Source organism: Cuculus canorus, chromosome 26 (genome assembly GCF_017976375.1).
Source record: "Cuculus canorus isolate bCucCan1 chromosome 26, bCucCan1.pri, whole genome shotgun sequence".
Classification (NCBI taxonomy): Eukaryota; Metazoa; Chordata; class Aves; order Cuculiformes; family Cuculidae; genus Cuculus; species Cuculus canorus.
Window position 1 is genome coordinate 2,484,880 of NC_071426.1, and position 20,627 is coordinate 2,505,506.

Genomic DNA, 20,627 nt, shown 5'->3' on the forward strand with positions numbered 1-20,627 from the left:
CTCTCGTGGTGCCTCCTTTTCTTTTCTCTCTGTTCCAGCTCTGCTTCTGCATCTGTAAAACTTGTCTGCTCTGGGCTTCTTTGTCAAAACCAAACTGATTAACTGGTGTACCAGGCTCTGATTTCCCTCAGCCTTCTCTCTCATTTATAAGAGCCCAACAGTTACTAATTTAGAATCACAGAATGATTTAGAGAAGAAAAGGCTCCAGGGAGACCTTGGAGCAGCCTCCTAGTACTGAAAGGGACTCCAGGGAAGCTGACGAGGGGCTTTTTAGAAGGGCCTGTAGTGATGGGATGAGGGGGAATGGCTTTAAATTGGAAGAGGGAAGATTTAGATTAGACATCAGGAAGAAATTCTTCATGATGAGGGCAGGGAAGCTCTGGCCCAGGTTACCCAGAGCAGTGGTGGCTGCCCCATCCCTGGAGGGGTTTTGAAGGCCAGGTTGGGTGGGAGCAACCTGATGCGGGGGGAGGTTGAATCTGGACAGACTTTGAGGTCCCTTTGAACCCAAACCATTCTATGAACGTCAGAATTCTGCTGCCGCTCAGAGAACTACCGTGTGTTTTTGCAGGGACGGGCAGGGAGGAATGAGTTTCTTCTTCCTGTGCTTATCTTGCCCAGTCCGTAGTGCGACTCTGGGAAGGCTCAGATCCTGCCTATTGCCAGGATCATTTTTTAAAGGATCCGGTTACTCCTCGTTTCTCCCCTGCCATCGTAACTTGTGGAAGTAAAGTGCCAAATGCTTCCTGCAGGAATCAACACTTTCCTGCAATTCTGTAATGCGTTTGACTGAGCCACCCCTGCTGGAAGAGGCATTGAAGAGTTAAAGCCAAGCAGCTGCCGCTCGTTTTGAAGTGCCTTGTAATTTTCTGCCTTTGATGCAAAGCGGGGAATGTAATCAAGACGGTTGAACAGCGAATTTTGAGTGTATTTCGGTCAGACATCAGGGAAGGGAAATCGAGGGCAGCTCCTCGCTGGGCGAGGAAATGAAATAGAAAAACCTAGAGCTGAATTGCCACCAAACTGGAATCTTATCGCTCTTGAGTGCTGTTTAAAATAGTGTTTAAGTTGATTCTCAGTAAAAGCAGCAGCTGCTTATGGGAGGAGCTGTAGGGGCTGCTCAGGAACACAGTGTGGAGAGCAGCTTTCTCAGTAGAGAGGGCTGCATCCAGCAGGCAGGAGGAGTTAATCCATGACCAGGAGTGACTGCCTGTGTTTTGGTTGAGTATCTGTATTTGTTTGCCCGTGACAGCAGAGTTAAGGGTCTGTTCTTCATTAGATTTATCCCGACAGGCACAGAAATTGGGTAATTTATTCCCTTCCCATCCCATCTCCCTCTGCCAATGCAGCTTTCGCTGTCTGCTTCTGTATAAGTAGTGTGTGAGGGCAAGATCCTTTCTTAGATGTTTTCAGGCTTCTGAGGAGGAGGGAGGCTTCCTTGTATCTTAAGGAATGATTTCCTGGAATGCCTCCTGGCTTAGCGTGAAGCTCCCAGTCTGAACCTCTGCCGTGATTTAATGCTGTAGGATAGGTCCCCTCCCATTGCTGCTCTCTGAAACCACTGTGTGGCTGCTGGTTTGCACCTTAGATCTTGAATATCTTTGAGCTCAGCGTAAGGAATATTAAAGGGGGCTCCAAGAAAGCTGGAGAAGGGCTCTTTATCAGGAAGGGCAGGGATAGGGTGGAGGGGGAACGGTTTTCAGCTGCAAGAGGGGGAGATTGAGATGAGATCTTAGGCAGAAATGTTTTGCTGTGAGGATGGGGAGACCCTGGAACAGGATGCACAGAGCAGTGGTGGCTGCCCCATCCCTGGAGGGGTTCCAGGCCAGGTTGGATGGGGCTCGGAGCCCCTGATCCAGCGGGAGGTGTTGGAACTGGGTGGCCTTTGAGGTCCTTCCAACCCATTCTAGGATTCTATGTGAGAAAAATGCCCTTTGGGGCGCAGATGACATGCATGTGCATCCTTGCGTGAGTTCGCACGCTGCCGGCGTCCTATGGTTTACGAACAATGAATTCCTTGGCTTCTGCTGGAATTCTGGTAGGGAGGAAGGGAATGGCCTGACCCAGAGGACCCAAGGGAAAGCGCTGAGCCATGAGCCGGCTGTTGGTGCCATCTAGTCGCTCTCCCTGGCATAGGCACTTGGCAGGAGCGGGCTGCAGCCGGCGGAACTAATGAGGCTTAATTAAACAAAGCCTTCCGAAGCAAACACCGTGACATGGTGGCAACGAGTTTCTTTAACCCATCACACAGCGAGCGTGCTGTTTACTTTAGGACTAAGCTGTTCGGCGCCGTATCTTCAAGGGAATAATCGCACTCTTGTTTGAAAGCCGTTCCCGGGCAGCTCCTGCTCCATCTGGGCTTGTGCAAAGCGTGGGTCGCAAGGTCAAGATAATTAAATCTCAGTGCAGCTGAGCTGATGGTGAATTGGCTGCTGTTTTCTTCGGAAGCAACAGGCAGAGGTCATCGCGATACACTGCAGCAACTGTCGATGGATGCGGGAATTAAGGCTGAGCTGCCCGGCTGGATTTTCAGTTGGATTTGGAAAGCTTTTGCTGCTCTTTCCTGCCTCCGCCAGGCTTTTCTCAAAAGCAGGTCCCTGTTTCAGCAGCCGTGACAGACCTGGCTCTCGAGGAAACCTGCCTCCTGAAGGATTTTTCCGACATCTCTTTGATCAGAGGAGCCCTTCGGCTTACAGAGTTGTTCTAGTTATAGTGATGGATGGAATCTTCTTGCTTCCAAAGCCAAATTGTGCTTTTAGCTCAGACCTTATTCCTAAAGCCACGACGTTCCTCCCCTCGATGCAATAGTCTGGCAGAGCTGTTTGTCCGTCAGTCTGGAGCGAGAGCTTTATGGGGTAGGAAAAGGAGTAATTTGAGGGGGGCTATCCCTGCTCCTTCCTCCAGAGCTGCCCCCGGTGCAGCAGTACCACGACGCTCACGATTGCTGCCATTCAGCCAAAGCAGATGTGCGTCCACGACAGACAACGCCGGGGCTGCGCAGCTCTGCTCAGCACAGGAGTGAGGAGGAAGAGCTGTTCCGGGCATTGGGAGGAATGCACGGAGAGGGGATCTCTTGGAGGGGATTGCTCTTTGCGGACAGGGCTGGAAAGACATCTTGATTTTCCTGATTAACGTCTTAGGTTGATTGCTGAGGTGAGAGCAAATATGGAACTGCTTGGGAATTAAATGTAAAGAGTGATGAACTTGAAGGAGAAGCTGCGTTGTATCGCTTTACTGAAGAAACCATGCTTCTCCGGGATAAAACCAATTATCCAAATGATGTTCAGCATCCTCTTTGGTTCGACGCTGACAGAGACACTGAAAACTGGGCTGTGTCTGATACTTTCAGAAGGAAAAAACTTCCAGGTTTGTACAAGATGCAGAGTTTTATGGAATCATAGAATCACCAGGTTGGAAAGGACCCACTGGGTCATCGAGTCCAACCATTCCTAACACTCCCTAAACCATGTCCCTCAGCACTTCATCCACCCATTCCTTAAACACCTCCAAGGAAAGTGACTCGATGTGTTTTTCCTTTTTGTCCGGTGGACTTGTTGGAATATTGTAATGGAAAATAAATGGGAACGGGGGTGAGTAACTGGTTTGGGGTCATATCGGAGCCACGACTCAGTGCCTGTGCAGGGGATTTTTATTCATAAACGAAGCATGCTACATTTCCATCCTGATTTGCATCAAAGACCCTCAAATCGCACTTGAATCCCGTACCTCGTCGGCTGCGGATTCCTATGCCACGTTCTCAGCTGGCAGAGGATGGACCTGGTGTGTGGACAGAGACAGACCTCACCGGAGTGAAATCCAGAGGCAAACAGCAACCGAGGGAAGAGCAGAGCACGGAGCAGCCTGGTTTATGAGCGGAGAAGGTCCGTCTGCAAGAGCAGAGAGAGCTCAGACTCCCTGGCGAGTCGCAGCCGGGCGGGTGCAGAAGGGATTGACCGGGATGCTGTAGCAGCCACCAAATCACCAGCGGATGAAGAGCTGCTGAGACAGGAGAGGGAGGAAGGCTGGCAGCAAAAGCCCTCCCAGCTCGCTCGAGTGCCGGAGGTGAGTGCTGGAACAAACAAAATTGAGGTGGGAGGCAAGAGGGAGAAGAAACCAACCACAACGCTGTCAGGTTGGAAGGAGTGAGAGCTTCAAGCGCTTTCCCTTGTGCCAGGGCACCCGGCTGGAGGTGAGAGCTGGGAGGATTGCGGTTGGTGCTTCCGAGACATCAGCAGAGGCATTAAAAAGGGGGTTTGGATGCTGATGGAGACTTGAACAGCTGTGAAACCTCTCAAGGGATTGGAACAAAGGGGAACCCATGGATGGTTTTTACTCCTCCGCAGAAGGAGATGGGCAGGATGTCATCAATGCCACCAGCAGGAGGAAGAGCTGGGCAGAGGAAGGCAACTCCGAGTTGTCCTTCCGCATGGTGACAGCTGCCTTACTCTTCCTTCTCATCCTCTCGACGTTCCTGGGCAACACCCTGGTGTGCGTGGCTGTGGTCAAGTTCAGACACTTGCGCTCTAAGGTTACCAATTTCTTCGTGATCTCCTTGGCAGTGTCTGACCTCTTTGTAGCCGTACTGGTGATGCCCTGGAAGGCTGCCACCGAGGTGGTGGGGTTCTGGCCCTTTGGGGCTTTCTGTGATATTTGGGTGGCTTTTGATATCATGTGCTCCACAGCTTCTATCCTCAATTTGTGCATCATCAGCGTGGACCGTTACTGGGCCATTTCCAACCCCTTCCGCTACGAGAAGAAGATGACGCAGCACGTGGCTTTCATCATGATCGGAGTGGCTTGGCTACTGTCCCTCTTCATATCCTTCATCCCTGTTCAGCTGAAGTGGCACAAGGATCATGAGCTCCTTACCCAACAGGGACCAGGTTATAACGTTTCTGGGGAGGAGGAGAACTGTGATTCCAGCCTCAACAGGACTTATGCCATCTCATCTTCTCTCATTAGCTTCTACATCCCTGTTGCCATCATGATTGTGACATACACCCGCATCTTCCGCATCACCCGGCGGCAGATCCGCAGGATCTCCTCCCTAGAGAGGGTGGTGGAACATGCCCCAGACTGCCCCAGCAGCAGCTGTCCTCACGAGGCCTCCCTGAAGAACTCCTTCAAGAAGGAGACCAAAGTCCTCAAGACCCTCTCCATCATCATGGGCGTCTTTGTCTTCTGCTGGTTGCCCTTCTTCGTGCTCAACTGCATGGTGCCCTTCTGTAATCTTGACCTACGTGAGCCAGGAGAGCTACCTTGCGTCAGTGAGACCATCTTCGACATCTTCGTCTGGTTCGGGTGGGCCAACTCTTCCCTCAATCCTATCATCTATGCCTTCAACGCAGACTTCCGGAGAGCTTTTGCAACTCTCTTGGGCTGTGGCTGCCTTTGCCCCAGCAATGCGGTGGAAACAGTGAACTTCAGCAACGAGCTGGTCTCCTACCACCAGGACACCACATATCAGAAGGAAGTAGTGACCCTCAGCTACCCCCAGCTTCTCCCCCAGGCTGTTCTGCAGATGGAAAACAACGAGGTGTCCTTTGACAAGGTTTCCCAGGTCTCCAGGCCCTCTCGCAACACTCGCCCTGTGGACGCGTCACCTGCAGTGCTGCACGTGGAGTGCGAAAGGGCTGTCTCGCTGGAGAAAATTACACCTTTCACCACCAGCAGCATGTTTGATTGAGATGGGGGTTGGGAAAAGGGTGGTGGGACGGTTGCGAGGCGAGATGGAAGCAGGGACACTATTGTAGTTGCCTGTTTTCTGAGGATAATGTGAATATCACCCTCCTTGTCTGGGCAGGAGCGTGCATTAATGATGGAATCATGGAATGGTTTGGGTTGGAAGGACCTCAAAGCCCATCCAGTTCCACCCCCTGCCATGGGTAGGGACACCTCCCACTGGATCAGGGGCTCCAAGCCCCATCCAACCTGGCCTGGAACCCCTCCAGGGATGGGGCAGCCACCACTGCTCTGGGTAACCTGTTCCAGGGCCTCACCACACTCATAGTGAAGAAGTTCTTCCTAATGTCCAGACTATATCTGCCCCTCTCCAGTTTACACCCATTCCCCTTCATCCTATCCCTACAAGCTTTTATGAACAGCCCCTCTCCAGCTTTCTTGTAGCCCCTTCAGGTGCTGGAAGGTCGCTGTAAGGTCTCCTCAGAGCCTTCTCTTCTCCAGGCTGAACAACCCCAACTCGCTCAGCCTGTCCTCATACAGGAGGTGCTCCAACCCTCTGATCATCTTTGTAGCCCTTTGTAGGCATCTTCCAGCAGTCAGGTCCCTCCTTTTTCCTGGACTGTTTCTCCCCCTTCGTCTTTGTTCTCTCCCTCATTCCCTTCCTCCCTCGTTTCATTAAGGCTCCTTTCTCCTCGCTGTCTCATTTCCATGCTAATGGCTTCTGAAGAAGCTCTTCTTGCTCACCTCTACTCTTTAATCAGCCTCTCCTGCGCCTGTGGGAGCTTTGGTCTGCTTGGTTGGGGGTTGGAAGAGCAAATGAGCAGCCTCCGGCATTTCATTGCCGGGAGCGACTTCAGAAAGGTGTTTTGATCCATTCCCGGTTGAACCCCACGGCAGCGAGCGGCACATCTACGTCGTCTTGAATCTGAGACATCTTTAGCTCCTTGGCAGAGCAGAAAGGCTTCTCCCTCCTCCCCGGCAAACATTAACAAAGAGAAGAAATCAGAAAGTGATAATTACAGAGTAACGGTAATTATTCAATAAAGCCCAATTATAGTCAAGTTACAGCAGAGCCGGCGTGGGAGGGGAGCAGAGCTCTCCGCGTCTCCAAGGTCGACGCCGGGATTTGTCTGGGGAAGCGCTGGTAGGGCTCAGCTTCATTTAGAACCATCTCCACGTGTGGTGGTGGTGCTGCCAAAACTGAGAGGGGTTTGGGGCTCCTCAGCCCTGGGATGATGGTCCTGACTGAGAGAAGGAGACGTTCAGAGATGGGGCCAATCATTTGGCCTCTTCCTAAGAGGTCCAACACGACAGCAGTTGAACGTTGCTGCGATGTCCGTATGGCAAACACCATCCTGGCTTGGATCAGCCCTGGGGTGGCCAACAGGAGCAGGGCAGGAATAGTTTAGGTTGGAAGGGACCTTAAAGATCATCTCGTTCCAACCCCCAAATACCCAATATGATAATAATTAATAAATCTATAATGAATCATGGAATGGTTTGGGTTGGAAGGGACCTTAAAGATCATCTCATTCCAACCCCCAAATACCCAATATAATAATAATTAATAAATCTATAATGAATCATGGAATAGTTTGGATTGGAAGGGACCTTAAAGACCGTCTCGTTCCAACCTCCAAATACCTAATATAATAATAATTAATAAATTTATAATGAATCATGGGATGGTTTGGGTTGGAATGGACCTTAAGATCATCTCATTCCAACCCCCAAATATCTGATACTATAATTATATAAATAATTCAATTGGGATGCCTTAATTGGGTATTAATAATTATCGAAGTCTAGAATAGTGATCGAAATAATTAGATAGCCCTTCTTTTAGTTTAATACGGATGGGATGAGGACAGAGATGGGATGAGGTTTCCCCCGCCCCCCCCCCCCCTTCATCCTTGCATCCGCTGCTGGGGGAGCATCACTGGGGGCAATGGGAGGGACTGGAGGAACTGGGAGGAACTGGGAGGAACTGGGAGGAGCCTGGAGGAGGCGGAGGAACAGGGAGGAGTCAGGACCCGGCGCAGGCGCTGAGTAGAGGAGAGCTGCTCACCGGGGCCTGGAGGTGAGGGTGGGGAAGAGGGGGGTTGGATGGGGATGGGGGTGATGGGGGGGGGGGGGCACAGGGATAGGGATGGGGATGGGGATGCAGGAGGCGAGGGGGGGGCAGAGAGGAGGAGGGGGGGGCAGGGCTCAGGGCTGCACGTGGGTGCACATGGGGAAGGGAGAATTGGGGTGCACAGGGCTTTTGAGGGGTGCACAGGGCAGCACTGGGTGCTGGGGGTGCGTGAGGAGGGGGGTAATAGGGTGCAAAAGGCTTTTGAGGGGTGCAAAGGGCAGCGCTGGGTGCTGGGGGTGTATGAGGAGGGGGGTATTAGGGTGCAAAGGGCTTTTGAGGGGTGCATGGGGCAGCACTGGGTGCTGGGGGTGCACAGAGAGGAGGGTAATGGTGTAAAAAGCAGCACTTGGTGCACAAGGAAGGGGGTGATGGGGTGCAAAGGGGTTTTGAGAGGTGCACGGGGCAGCACAGAGTGCTGGGGGTGCATGAGGAGTTGGGGAATGGGGTGCAAAAGGCTTTTGAGGGGTGCACAGGACAGCACAGAGTGCTGGGAGATGCATGAGGAGGGGGGGAATGGGGTGCAAAAGGCTTTTGAGGGGTGCACAGGGCAGCACTGGGTGCTGGGCGTGCATAGCAAAGCGTTTAATGGGGTGCAGAGGGGTTTTGAGGAGTGCACGGAGCAGCACTGAGTGCTGGGAGAGCATGGGGAAGGGAGAATTGGGGTGCACAGGGGCTTTGGGGGGTGCACGGGGCAGCACTGGGTGCTGGGGGTGCGTGAGGAAGGGGGTAATGGGGTGCAAAGGGGTTTTGAGGGGTGCATGGAGCTGCACTGGGTGCTGGGAGAGCATGAGGAAGGGAGAATTTGGGTGCACAGGAGTTTTAGGGGGTGCACAGGGATTTTGAGGGGTGTACGGGGCAGCACTGGGTGCTGGAGGTGCATGAGGAGGGGGGTAATGGGGTGCAAAGGGCTTTTGAGGGGTGCACGAGGAAGGGGGTAAAGGGGTGCCCAGAGCAGCCTGCGGTGCTGGAGCTGCAGAGGGGAGTCGAGGGGTGCACAGAGGCACACGGGGTGCTGGGGGGGTGGTGGTCAGGCTGAGGGGGCAGCAGATAATGGGGTGCTGGGTGTGCACATGCTGCCCGGAGACTTGGGGTGCCCAGAGCAGGGGTCAGCGCTGCAGCCGAGAAAGGGTTGGGTTTTGCAGGGGGTGCTCAGCGCCCGCGGGAGCAGAGGAGCTGACAGGCAGCATTCCGTGTGTCCTCGTCCCTCCGCAGGTGTCCCATCCGCTGCCGCCCTGGCGCTGCGCTGCATGGATGGCGTTTTCCTCTCCCCAAACGAGGATGAGTTCGTGGGAAGGATCGCGGAGGAGCTGGAGCACTTCATGGTGCAGGGGCAGCACCGCAGGTACGTGTCCTCCCACGGCAGCACCGCTGGTGCGTGGTGACTTCTGTCTCTGCGTATGTTCTCCTGGGGTGAAAACACCCGTTGGCTTTGGGGGATGGTGGCATTTGGAGACTGGGTGTGGGGTCTGGATGGCTGTAGAGCTCCAGCCCGGCTTGGAGCATCGCCACGGGCCAAGGATTGAGTCAGAGAATCATGGAATGGATTGGGTTGGAAGGGACCTCAAAGCCCATCCAGTTCCACCCCATGCCATGGGCAGGGACACCTCCCACTGGATCAGGGGCTCCAAGCTCCATCCAACCTGGCCTGGAACCCCTCCAGGGATGGGGCAGCCACCACTGCTCTGGGCAACCTCTTTCAGGGCCTCCCCACCCTCACAGCAAAACATTTCTCCCTAAGACCTCCTCTCAATCTCCCCTCTTTCAGCTCAAAACCATTCCCCCTCATCCTGTCTCTGCCCTCCCTGATCCAGAGCCCCTCCCCAGCTTTCCTGGAGCTTCTTTCCTCACTGGAAGCTGCTCTAAGTTCTCCCCAGAGCTTTCTCTTCTCCCTCCATAGAGGAGGGATTTTGGCTCCTTAATACCAGGAAGTTCTTCCTGCCTTTTGGGCTTGGATTTAATTAAACCCTACACTGAGAATGACTCGAGGCAGCGAGTTAAATAAATTCTTGCCACATTCCTGTCCTTTTCTTCCCTGCTGACACCCCGACCCCTCTCTCTTTCCAGAGTGCTCCTGTTCCCTCCTCTGTCCAGTCGCCTCAGGTACCTGATCCATCGGACGGTGGACAACGTGGATTTGCTGAGTAGCTTTTCGGTGGGAGAAGGATGGAGGAGGAGGACGGTCGTCTGTCACTCGGCTGTAAGGTATGGTGAGGTAGAGGTGGTGCTGCTTCTCTTTCTGTGGCCGTGGGGTTTCTGTCCAAGCTCAGCAGCTTGATGGTTATATGGTGGGTCTCTGCAGAGAGGACGGTGTCTTTTATCCTTAGCATCTTCCAGTCCTTAAAGAAGCAGAAGCTCTGTGTTTTTTTTCTATGTGGGTTTCATGCTTTTCCTCCTCTCTGTCCTTTGAAAATCATAGAATTGTTAAGGTTGGAGAAGACCTCTAAGCTCATCCAGGCCAACCATCAGCCCAACCCCATCGTGCCTATTAAACCATGTCCCAAAGTGCCACATCTACACGTTCTTTGAGGTCCTCCAGGGAAGGAGACTCCCCCACTGCCCTGGGCAGCCCGGTCCAGGGCTTCATCACTTTTTCAGTAAAACAAAATCTTTCCTAATATCCAATCTAAACCTCCCCTGGTGCAACTTGAGGCCGTTTCCTCTTGTCCCATCACTCGTTACTTGAGAGAAGAGACCAGCACCCACCTTGCTGCAACCTCCCGTTAGGTAGTTGTAGAATCATAGACTCACCAGGTTGGAAAGGACCCACTGGATCATCGAGTCCAACCATTCCTAACGCTCCCTAAACCATGTCCCTCAGCACTTCATCCATTCCGTAAACACCTCCAGGGAAGGCGACTCCACCACCTCCCTGGGCAGCTGTTCCAGTGCCGATGACTCTTTCTTGTAGAGAGCCATGAGGTCTCCCCTCAACCTCTTCTTCTCCAGGAAGAGTCACGTTAGAATCAGAATCACTAGATTGGAAAAAAAACCCTTTGAGATTACTTGAGTTCCTTCGCTCCCTGCTCATCCCTTGCTGTCCTCCTGCTCCCAGGCTGCCCAGTGAGACCAGCGACCAAAAACCCAGCAGCAACGCCCCGAGACCACAGCGACCTCCGCAGCCGTGGGGCCGGGGTGGCCGAGGTGCCAGGCTGTGGCACGGCGGGGAGACGCACAGCGACAACTCTCGAGCTTGCGTGGGGTCTGGCAGGATAAAAAGACCTCCCCGGAAGAAACCAGATAAAGCTCTTTACGTCCCCAAAGCGATGCGCAGGAGGGCAGAGTGGGGAGAGCAGGTGGTTGGGGGCACCGAGGCTGGTGGGGATGTGACACAAGAAGGAAAGATCTGTCCAAAAGCTTCGGTCGGGGACGCTCAGGAGTCTGAAGGCAGCCCAGGTGATGTCTCCTTGGCCCTTGGCAAGCAACAGGAGCCTGGTGAAGGAAGAAGTCATGATGGATGTCCTCCATGCTATATGGATGTCCCATCTTCAGGGAACAGTAATGATTTCTCTGGGCAGGAAAGTCAGGATAAAAGCTGTTCAGATTCCCTTCCTTCTGTGCACAATAAATCTCCGATTGAAGCAGAAGAGCAAGATCAGAGCTGTGAGAACACTGTTAGAGCTGAAGGTAGCAAAGCCCTGTGCCAACTGCAAGCTGAAGACCAAAAGAGCGTGGCTGCTGGTGGAGAGGAGGGCAGCAAAAACTCCTCCGTATCAGAAAGCCTCAGCGGCAGCTGCTGTACGGACCCGGCTGGAGCGAAGCCAAGCGTGGTGTTGCTGGGGCTGGAAGATCAAGATAAGAGCCTGGAGTGCGGCAGAAACATGTCACCGCCTGAAGAACAGGGCAAGGACTTTGGGAATGAAGAGGGAGGTGAGAGTTTCTCCAAAGTGGAAAACCAATATCAAGAGTGCTCCAGTGCGGAACGTAACCAGAACCCTCCAGGAGCCCCAAATGAGCATCTTTCTGTGCCTGAGTCAGTCTGTGGTGTCAACCCATCGTCTGCTGAGGACCACGATGAACGTGGGGTGGATGCTCCCACGCAGAGCCTCAGCAGGAAGGTGCCCATGGCAGAAGGGGAGAACAAGGAGCCTTCGGGCTTGGCCAACGCGCTCTGGCATGAGCTGCATTTGTCTGCAGGCGATAAAGAGGAGAGCGCGGCCGTCTGTGGGCAGAGCAGCCTGGAGGACGAGTGTCCCGCGGAGCTCTTCGCAGAGGTATTGTTTATGATTTGCCACGGTTAATGCCATAGGGAGCGACTTTGGGGCAAGAGGTGGCTCAGGAGTTGGCCCTGAGGGATGGAATTGGTCCGTGGGAGGAGAGTCCTTGTGCCGGGCCAGGGGACGGAGGTGGGGCTGGGGAGGATTGGGAATGAAACTTTATCTGATGTTTTAATTTATTTATCCTCTCAGATCGTGGGTCATTTAACCGTGAAGGACATAAGCATTGAGAAGATCAGCTTTGATTTTTCCAGCTATGGAGATGCACAGCTCAGCGAGGGGGATTTTGGCCATGTAACTGAAATCTATGACTTCTCCCCAACGCTGAAGACGGAGCAGCTCCTAGAAGTGTTCTCCGATTTCCAGTGAGTACCACTGCGAGCCTGAGCACACCCAGGGCGTGGAGGGGGCCGCGTTCAGACTTGAATGTGCAACAGAATGTGACTTTTGAATTTTAGTTTCACCTTTGTGCCCTTATGTTTTACAGTCTGTGTCTTAAAGGATGCTTAGAATCATGGAATGGTTTGGGTTGGAAGGGACCTCAAAGCCCATCCAATCCCATCCCATGGGCAGGGACACCTCCCACTGGATCAGGGGCTCCAAACCCCATCCAACCTGGCCTGGAACCCCTCCAGGGATGGGGCAGCCCCCACTGCTCTGGGTGACCTGTTTGATTCATGGAATCATAGAATTATGGGATGGTTTGGGTTGGAAGGAACCTTCAAGACAAGCTAGTTTCACCCCCTGCCATGGGCAGGGACACCTCCCACTGGATCAGGGGCTCCAAGCCCCATCCAACCTGACCTGGAACCCCTCCAGGGATGGAGCAGCCACCACTGCTCTGGGCAACCTGGGCCAGGGCCTCCCCACCCTCACAGAAGAACATTTCTGCCTAAGATCTCATCTCAATCTCCCCTCTTTCAGCTGAAAAACGTTCCCCTTGTCCTATCCCTGCACTCCTGATCCAGAGCCCTGCAGTTTACACATGATTTAAACCACAACTGGTTCTTCTGGGCACTTTCATACATGGTTCTCTCTGTGCAGACTTATTCCTAAGGTTCTGGAGAGCCTTCAGGTGCTTTCTAGGAGCTGCTTTATTATTGTGTCCCAGTGCCTGAGTGACATTATGTGCTTCCCCAAGTCATGGAAGAAAAAGGGTTCAATCCTTCTGTTGGAGATAAGATTTATTGTGTAAATACGGGGAATAGAGCCTAAAGGAGTGACATTGGGTTAGTAGAGGACCAGGACAAAGTTCAGCTCTCCGTTACTGATAAACGGCGCTCGGGGCAGCTCTGAATTAGTGCCTCTTCTGCCAGACCACGTGGACATGGTGTCTGCGGGTACCGCTCCCTCTTTGCCACCTGCATCTTCCTCCTCTTGATACTCCTGACCAATGGGATGTGAATCCTTCACCTCTACGCATGCCTTACATTAAAAAACCGTGATAACCATTTTAATAAGCTCCTGCCTATTGTTTGCGCTCCCTCTCCTCTATATTTTTCCACTCGTGAGAGTTTAATTGAGCCGCAAATTGCTGAGCAGTCGCTTATATTTGTAGTTCTTGTGCTGCAGGAAAATCTTTGAACTCCCTGCACCCAAACTCTCATTTTCCACTGACTTCATTTCACATCGCTGTCTTCACCTTAAATCTTTTAAACCACTTTGATACCCCGTCTGCTTTTTGTTGCAGTTGCCTGAGCAATCAGATGGTGTTTGTAAAGCATTACATGAACAACAAGGACTGTTTTTATGTTACAAGGCAGTTACGGTTGGATTTGATGATCTTAAAGGTCTTTTCCACCTTTAATGGTTCTGTGAGTTTAAGGGGGGGTTTGGCTGAGGGTTTTTTTAGAGGAAAAAGAGAGTTCTTGGGGGCAGCTGATGGGGGAATTGGAGATTGTGGCCTTGAAAGGGGCACAACCAGTCGCTTTCTGTGCCTTCTTAATGATAGAACGGCCTGAGTTGGAAGGGACCCACAAGGATCATCGAGTCCAACTCCTGTCCCTGCGCAGGACACCCCAACATTCACACCGTGGGGCTGAGGGCGTTGGCCAAACGCTTCTGGAATATTGTCAGGCTTGGGGCCGTCACTGCTTCCCTGGGAGATGCTCCGGTGCTCCACCACCTCTGGAAGAACCTTTCCCTGATGCCCAACCTAACCCTCCCCTGGCACACCTTCCTGCCTTCCTTCCCTTCTTTTTCCCCTCATGTTGGAGTTGGAACTGGATGATCTTTAAGGTCCCTTCCAACCCAAACTACTCAATGATTCTCTGTATGTGAGTGCGAATGCTGTGAAAATCACCGTCTCTCTCTGGGCAAAAGAGGGTTCGAGGTGGCCGATGGGTTTTATTGTTTGCTCCGTGGGTTTTTTTTTCTTCCTTATGAACAAATGTCATTCTATTGTCTTTTCGTTTTAGCGAGAGTGGGTTCAAAATCCAGTGGGTCGATGATACGCACGCTCTGGGAATCTTCTCCAGCTCTTCCACAGGTACTGTGACTCCGTTTGGGATTGAAGGCTCTCTGGAGCTGCTGGGGTTTCTCTGCTCTTGGGCCGTGGGGGTCAGTCAGTTTTTGCAGTCAGGCCGATGATGGTTATGGGTCATCACCTCTGCCTTGAGTGCTTCAAACTTGAAAAGGTTTTAATGCTCCATAAGCGGAAACCGCTGAGCGAGAACGGCAGGTTTATAATTGGTTTGGGTAATCCCCAGGGTTCGTCGATGGAGCAACGTTGCTGCCTTTCCAGCAATAAATCTCTTCTGTTACATCAGTTTTTCCTCTTGGAACGAGATGAGATTTCTGCAAGTGGACAGTAACCTCCTGGGGCCCTTGGGAGGGTGGTGGGATACAGGTTGGCCCTCAGGCATCCCGCACATCGACCTCGGGGACAAACACCCCAAGGTCAGGTCAGAGCACTCCCAGGAGTTTCTGTCCAGTAGTGGATGTAGTCCAAACCCTTTTTTTCTTGGGATTTCATCTAATCGTAGAATCACAGAATGGTTTGAATCAGAGAGAACCTCAAAGCCCATCCAGTTCCAACACCTCCCACTGGATCCGGTTGCTCAAAACCGCATCCAACCTGGCCTTCAACACCTCCAGGGATGGGGCAGCCAGAGGTGTCTTTCAGAATGTGTTTATACGCTCTTGGGACTCTCCCTTTGCGAGGAATGGTTGACAGCCGACTGCCCAGGAGCCAGCAGTGGCCCAGGTGGCCAAGAAGGCCAACGGCATCTTGGCTTGGATCAGAAACGGTGTGACCAGCAGGTCCAGGGAGGGGATTCTGCCCCTGGACTCGGCACTGGTGAGACCCCACCTTGAATCCTGTGTTCAGTTCTGGGCCCCTCACCACAAGAAGGATGTTGAGGCTCTGGAGTGTGTCCAGAGAAGAGCAACGAAGCTGGTGAGGGGCTGGAGAACGTCTGACGAGGAGCGGCTGAGGGACCTGGGGTTGTTTAGCCTGGAGAAGAGGAGGCTGAGGGGAGACCTTATTGCTCTCTACAACTCCCTGAAAGGAGGTTGTGGAGAGGAGGGAGCTGGGCTCTTCTCCCAAGGGACAGGGGACAGGACAAATGGCCTCAAGCTCCACCCGGGGAGGGTCAGACTGGACATCAGGAAGGAATTTATTGGGTCATTGGGCACTGGAAGTGGAGTCACCATTCCTGGAGGTGTTTAAAAGACGGGTGGATGAGATGCTCAGGGATGTGGTTTAGTGGCAGAATGGAATGGATGGACTCTGATCCAAGAGGTCTTTTCCCACCTACTGATTCTGTGATTCTACAAATGTGAGGTGACCAGAGCTGTTTTTTAGTACAAATCTCACAGTGACACATGAGCTGCTGGAGCTCTGACTGTTCAGTGCTGTTAGACCATGGACTTGATTTTTACTTGCAAAGCCCACCTGCTGATTTCACCCCTCTTTGCCCTTTGTAGCATCTCAAGCCCTGGGGCGCCGGTACCCTTCTTTAAAGATCCGACCGTTGATCCATGCAACAAAGCAGTCGAAGATCAAGGCGCTGCAGCGACCAAGTAAGACAATCTTTTCTTTAATTATTATTAGTATTATTTCTTGATTTACCAATCTTCTCTATCCTGAGCGGTCACGATGACAAGATAAACAGGAAAATATCTATCAAGGAACAGGATTTCTCTCTCTTTTTCGAACGTTGTTGGTCCTGAGGACTGAGCTGGTGTAGAGTTGTCAGTAAAAACCTGCAGATCCATTTTTTTTTGCCATATTTTCAGCCCACCTGTATCGTAGTTGTGTTAAAATTTGCGGTTGGCACAGATGAACGCGACAAAAAACAGAGCGTTATACATTATATTCCACTTCCAAAAGTGATAACAACGGAGTGTAATGCGTTGCTCTTTCTCAGGAGGACTGGATAAAAAAGCATCAAGTCTTCTTGCTTTCTGTTTGCTGCAATCCAGGCTTTGTTTTTCTTCTTTGCTTCATTTGTGTGAAGTTTGAAGCAAAAGAGCTGGTGGTCAGTGAGCAGGAGCGGCCGTAGCAGCGATCAAAGCCCAGCAAACACCGTACGCCTGCCCTGTTGCTCTGCACGAAGAGAATAGATGAGACAAAAACCCGATTGCAGTCGCGTGTCGTGGTTGGCATCACTTTATTCGGTATCAGGTGAAGGAAAAATCGTTAAGCTTAGCCATTAACATTGGTTTATGTATTTTATTGCCTGTTAAAATCATACTGAAATCAGGTATAGTTGCCACAGTAAAGAAATGCCATGAATCTCGCAGCAGAGGCTGTGCTGAAGGTACAACCGTGCGGTTATTTCCCCAGTACAATGCAGTTTGAAACCCATTTCGCTCTCGACGCTGTCGCAGGGAGAAATTCCTGAGGTTTAAGACATGGAAATGAAACATCAAAGGACTGCATTTGATTTTTAGACTCGCCCCTTCATCTCTTTCCATTCACGCTTCCCCATTCTCATTGCTATCGGCGCATTGAATCAGGATACAAACCCCTACAGGGGAATATTATCTATAAACTGTTTTTTCCTAGGTTTGGGGTTTAATTAGTGACTTTTTTTCCTCTGGATCTCGATTAGCTGACAGTGTCTCCTATTTTTTTTTTCCTCCTTTTCCTGTTTTTGAGCTTTGCCAAGAAAGAGCAACAGTTTTCTTCCCCGAGTTGTGGGTGCTTTGAGCCCCTTTTTCTTTAAGCTGCTGAGGAGCTGCTTTTATTAATTAAACTGAATAAAGCAAGCAAAGCCCCCGTTGCAAACTGGATAATGAATTTGCTGGTAAATGATTAGGTATTTGCCAAATCCAAGCTATTGTGGACTTGGTCAAGTTTTAGTGTATTCATTTCTTGAACGATCAAACTGTAGCAAGCCAGGTGGCTACCAGAAAACAGAATTTAGTGGCCCAAGGGATTTCCCAAAGCATCTGATGTATTTAGCTACGTAATTCAGACTTTTCCTTGCTGCTTTGTAAGGATTTCGATATCTGGCTTTGATTTGTCCAAATTGAAATCAAACTTCCCTGTGCCTGGATAAATTGGTTGGACCGCGTGCCTTGATTTTGTTCTCCGAGATGCCAGGAATGGTTCTGAAGCTGTTCCTGGAAGCAAACAGGGAATGATTCTCTACGGCAGCAGAAGGGGCTCAGAGCTGAATCGCAGCCAAAGAGCTTGAAGCAGGACTGGAAAATCTCAAGTACAAATGTGCAGGCACATCACGCTAAAAGAAAAGACAGTTTACTGGGAAGGGAGAGAAGGATTTGCTCGTTTTGGAACTTCTCCCATCTGAGGACAGGCTGAGAGAGTTGGGGTTGTTCAGCCTGGAGAAGAGAAGGCTCTGAGGAGAACTTACAGTGACCTTCCAGTAGCTGAAGGGGCTCCAAGAAAGCTGGGGAGGGGCTGTTCACAAATGTTTGTGGGGATGGGATGGGAGGGAATGGGTATAAACTGGAGAGGGGCAGATTTAGACTGGACAGAAGGAGGAATTTTTTCACCGTGAGAGTGGTGAGTCCCTGGCCCAGGTTGCCCAGGGAAGTGGTGGCTGCTCCATCCCTGGAGGTGTTCCAGGCCAGGTTGGATGGGGCTCGGAGCCCCTGATCCAATGGGAAGTGTCACTGCCATCACAAAGGGTTGGAACTGGATGATCTTTAAGGTCCCTTCCAACCCAAACTCTTCTACAATACTCCTGGGCTCATTCTGGAAAGGAACTATGGAAAGAGAAATCAGCTCCAGTGTGATGGTTTAGCCACAAGGCTGTTCCCGAATAAGCACTAATTTAATGATTTCCACCCATTTTTACCTAGATCTCCTTCACCTGGCGAAAGAAAGACCCCAGACGGACACGGCCGTGGCAAAGAGGTTGGTGTCCCGGGCGCTGGGCTTGAAGAACAAGCAACAGGATGGCTCAGGCACCGAAGTACTGCTGCCAGAAGGCTTGGACCAGGAGGAATAAACCAGCTGGGCTAAAAACGCTGTATAGAGGAGCGTGGCTGTGATATTAAACCGCATGCAGAACAGTGAGGCACCACGGGGATGTTGTGTTCTTGGATTAGCACCGTTCTTTCCTTTCTAAAGTTGGGAAAGGTAAAAGTTTGCTGTTAATCAGATGAGGAGCTCAAGAGCCCAGCCCTCTGCGGGGCGCTGTTAGCTCTTCGGTATGGAGAGCATCTCGCTCGACTCACTGGGGTGCTTGCCGAAAGGCTGCTTACAGAGAAGCCTCCTCTATACAGGTTAAAAATTGCATTACAGTAAGAGAATCGTAGCTTGTTGGCCAGCTGTAAGCAAGAGCAGAGCGTCTGCAGGAGTCAAAAAAAAATCCGTTTAATGTTTACTTTGTTGTAATGTTGTTAAAATACCCAAAAGTCCTGACTAGCATTGAATTCGAGTGAGATTCAGGTTGGGTTTTTTTTTCCTTATTTCCATGGCGTTTAAAAAGCCTGACTGGCTTCGTTGCTCTGTTAAGCAAGGAATGTTGCATTCTATTAAGTAGGAAAAGAAAAGCAAGACTTGGCCAGGTTTGATTTGCCCGGAGATGCTGCAGGACATTGTGTTGTGGCAGCAGTAGGAGAGCATCCGACACCTTTCAGCCTCTGCTTTTGCTCCACAGCCCGGCATCCCAAGAGTTTTCCAACTTACAGTAGGCTAAAAACCTTTGCTCGATGCCACCCTCGGGCATTGGATAAGTGACAGAAATACTCTGAGAGGCAATAGCAAGTCTTGTGCATCCTTTAAGCCTCACAACACCCCTGTGAGGTAGGTTACGAGAGCACAAGGTAGATGCAGCCCCTTCCCATCCCCTGAGGATGGAAATGGTCAGCTTTGAGTGTTCGGTTAACTTTAACTGCTTGTAGAATTCTTCTGGACCAACCCAGAGGGAGAAAACAAGTCCGGAATTGTAACCAAGGCCCTAAACTTTCCTGGAGTAGGAATACACAAATGGCATATAAAACATTTGTCTGGGTAAACCGTTTTTATTCAAGTAGCTGTGCCTGAAAATCTGTAGCAACGCGTGTCCTCAAACAAACAGAGGAACACCTGAGCACCATTGTGAATTCACCAAGTGTAAAAACCCTCTTAAAGACAACTTTTAAGATCCCCGATGACAAAAGCCATGACGTTACCTCTGTAAGGGCGTTGTATCCTCGCTCTACCTTAATTAATTCATCCTTTAGAGGCAAAACAGAGGGAATATCCAGCGTGGAAGTTAATATTTAGATCTACTGGGTGAATAGCTTACTGTGTAATGGCAATTCACAGTCCAGGGGGCTCATCATCAGGAGATCCGCACAATGTTTTGAGGGAGGTGGAGCTTCATGGAGCCCCGATACACTCGTAGAAAACGGTTCTGCTTGAACTGCTCCGCTTAAGAGATGGTATTGGGGTTGGTTGTTGGATACAAAGAGTTTCGTTGCAGGATAAAATTATGCTTTATACTGTTCTGCTCAGAAAAAGCTTTCCTGTATTTCTTTGCTAAATGATGTGGCGGTACTGAGGAGAAAGCCGTGGTGGAGAAGCGGCGTCGCAAATGGGAGCGTTTGCCTCAACGGTGCTTTTTGAGCTTGAGTTCAAAGAGTTTAAAGATACCAAGATTAATGCCTTGAAGAAAACGAACGGTAAAGACGCATTTAAGGTTGGCGGTACCCAAAGAAAAGGCAAATTGTGCTTGCTGCAGCCTGGACCTACGTCTGTGATTAGAGGTGGTGCTGCAGAGTAGAGGGAGGAACCTTTGTGGAGGAGGTTGGAAGGATGAAGAGCCAAGTAGAGTTTAAAAGCCTGCTCCTAACTACCTCGGTAGTAGGACCTGGAGTTAACGAGAGACACTGTGGTCTGAGCACCTACAACGGGAAGGAAGGCACCTTTAGAGAATAATTTACCTTGCTAATTTAGAGTTTGATTGTTTGCTTGATTTTCTGTTGTGTGCAGTGGTTAGGGAAATCACCGAAGCAGGAGACCTCGCTTCTTTAAATAGTGGGGTGGGAGGCGATGCTCTTCTATCGGGTGGACACTTTGTTATTTGTGAGTCCGCTGAAGTGATCGAACTTCTGCTCCGTCTCATCGCTGAAGGAACCACCTGGGGAGGGGACAGAAAGAGCGCAGGAGTGAGCGGGAGGTGGCGAAGGGTTTGTGT

The 20,627-nt window shown here is 51.1% G+C and overlaps 3 protein-coding genes across 3 annotated transcripts in view; 2 read left to right on the forward strand and 1 right to left on the reverse strand.

Annotated features, from left to right (window-relative positions):
* Positions 1 to 1,933: 1,933 nt before the first annotated feature.
* On the forward strand, positions 1,934 to 7,032 carry LOC104068599 (D(1) dopamine receptor). The gene has a single exon (XM_054088944.1). It carries the CDS (start codon positions 4,319 to 4,321, stop codon positions 5,684 to 5,686), a length of 1,368 nt encoding a protein of 455 aa, XP_053944919.1. The 5' UTR covers positions 1,934 to 4,318; the 3' UTR covers positions 5,687 to 7,032.
* Positions 7,033 to 7,654: 622 nt separating this feature from the next.
* On the forward strand, positions 7,655 to 19,121 carry R3HCC1 (R3H domain and coiled-coil containing 1). The gene is made up of 8 exons (XM_054088980.1): positions 7,655 to 7,762; positions 9,029 to 9,158; positions 9,881 to 10,018; positions 10,869 to 12,027; positions 12,223 to 12,395; positions 14,448 to 14,518; positions 15,958 to 16,053; positions 18,304 to 19,121. Exons 2-8 carry the CDS (start codon positions 9,064 to 9,066, stop codon positions 18,450 to 18,452), a joined length of 1,881 nt encoding a protein of 626 aa, XP_053944955.1. The 5' UTR covers positions 7,655 to 7,762; positions 9,029 to 9,063; the 3' UTR covers positions 18,453 to 19,121.
* Positions 19,122 to 19,125: 4 nt separating this feature from the next.
* Positions 19,126 to 20,627, reverse strand: part of LOXL2 (lysyl oxidase like 2) — a 52,462-nt gene continuing 50,960 nt past the window's right edge. Inside the window, exon 14 of the mRNA XM_009571436.2 lies at positions 19,126 to 20,570. Within this exon, the coding sequence (XP_009569731.2) occupies positions 20,491 to 20,570 (80 nt within the window). The 3' untranslated portion in view covers positions 19,126 to 20,490. The remainder of the gene's footprint in view (positions 20,571 to 20,627) is intronic.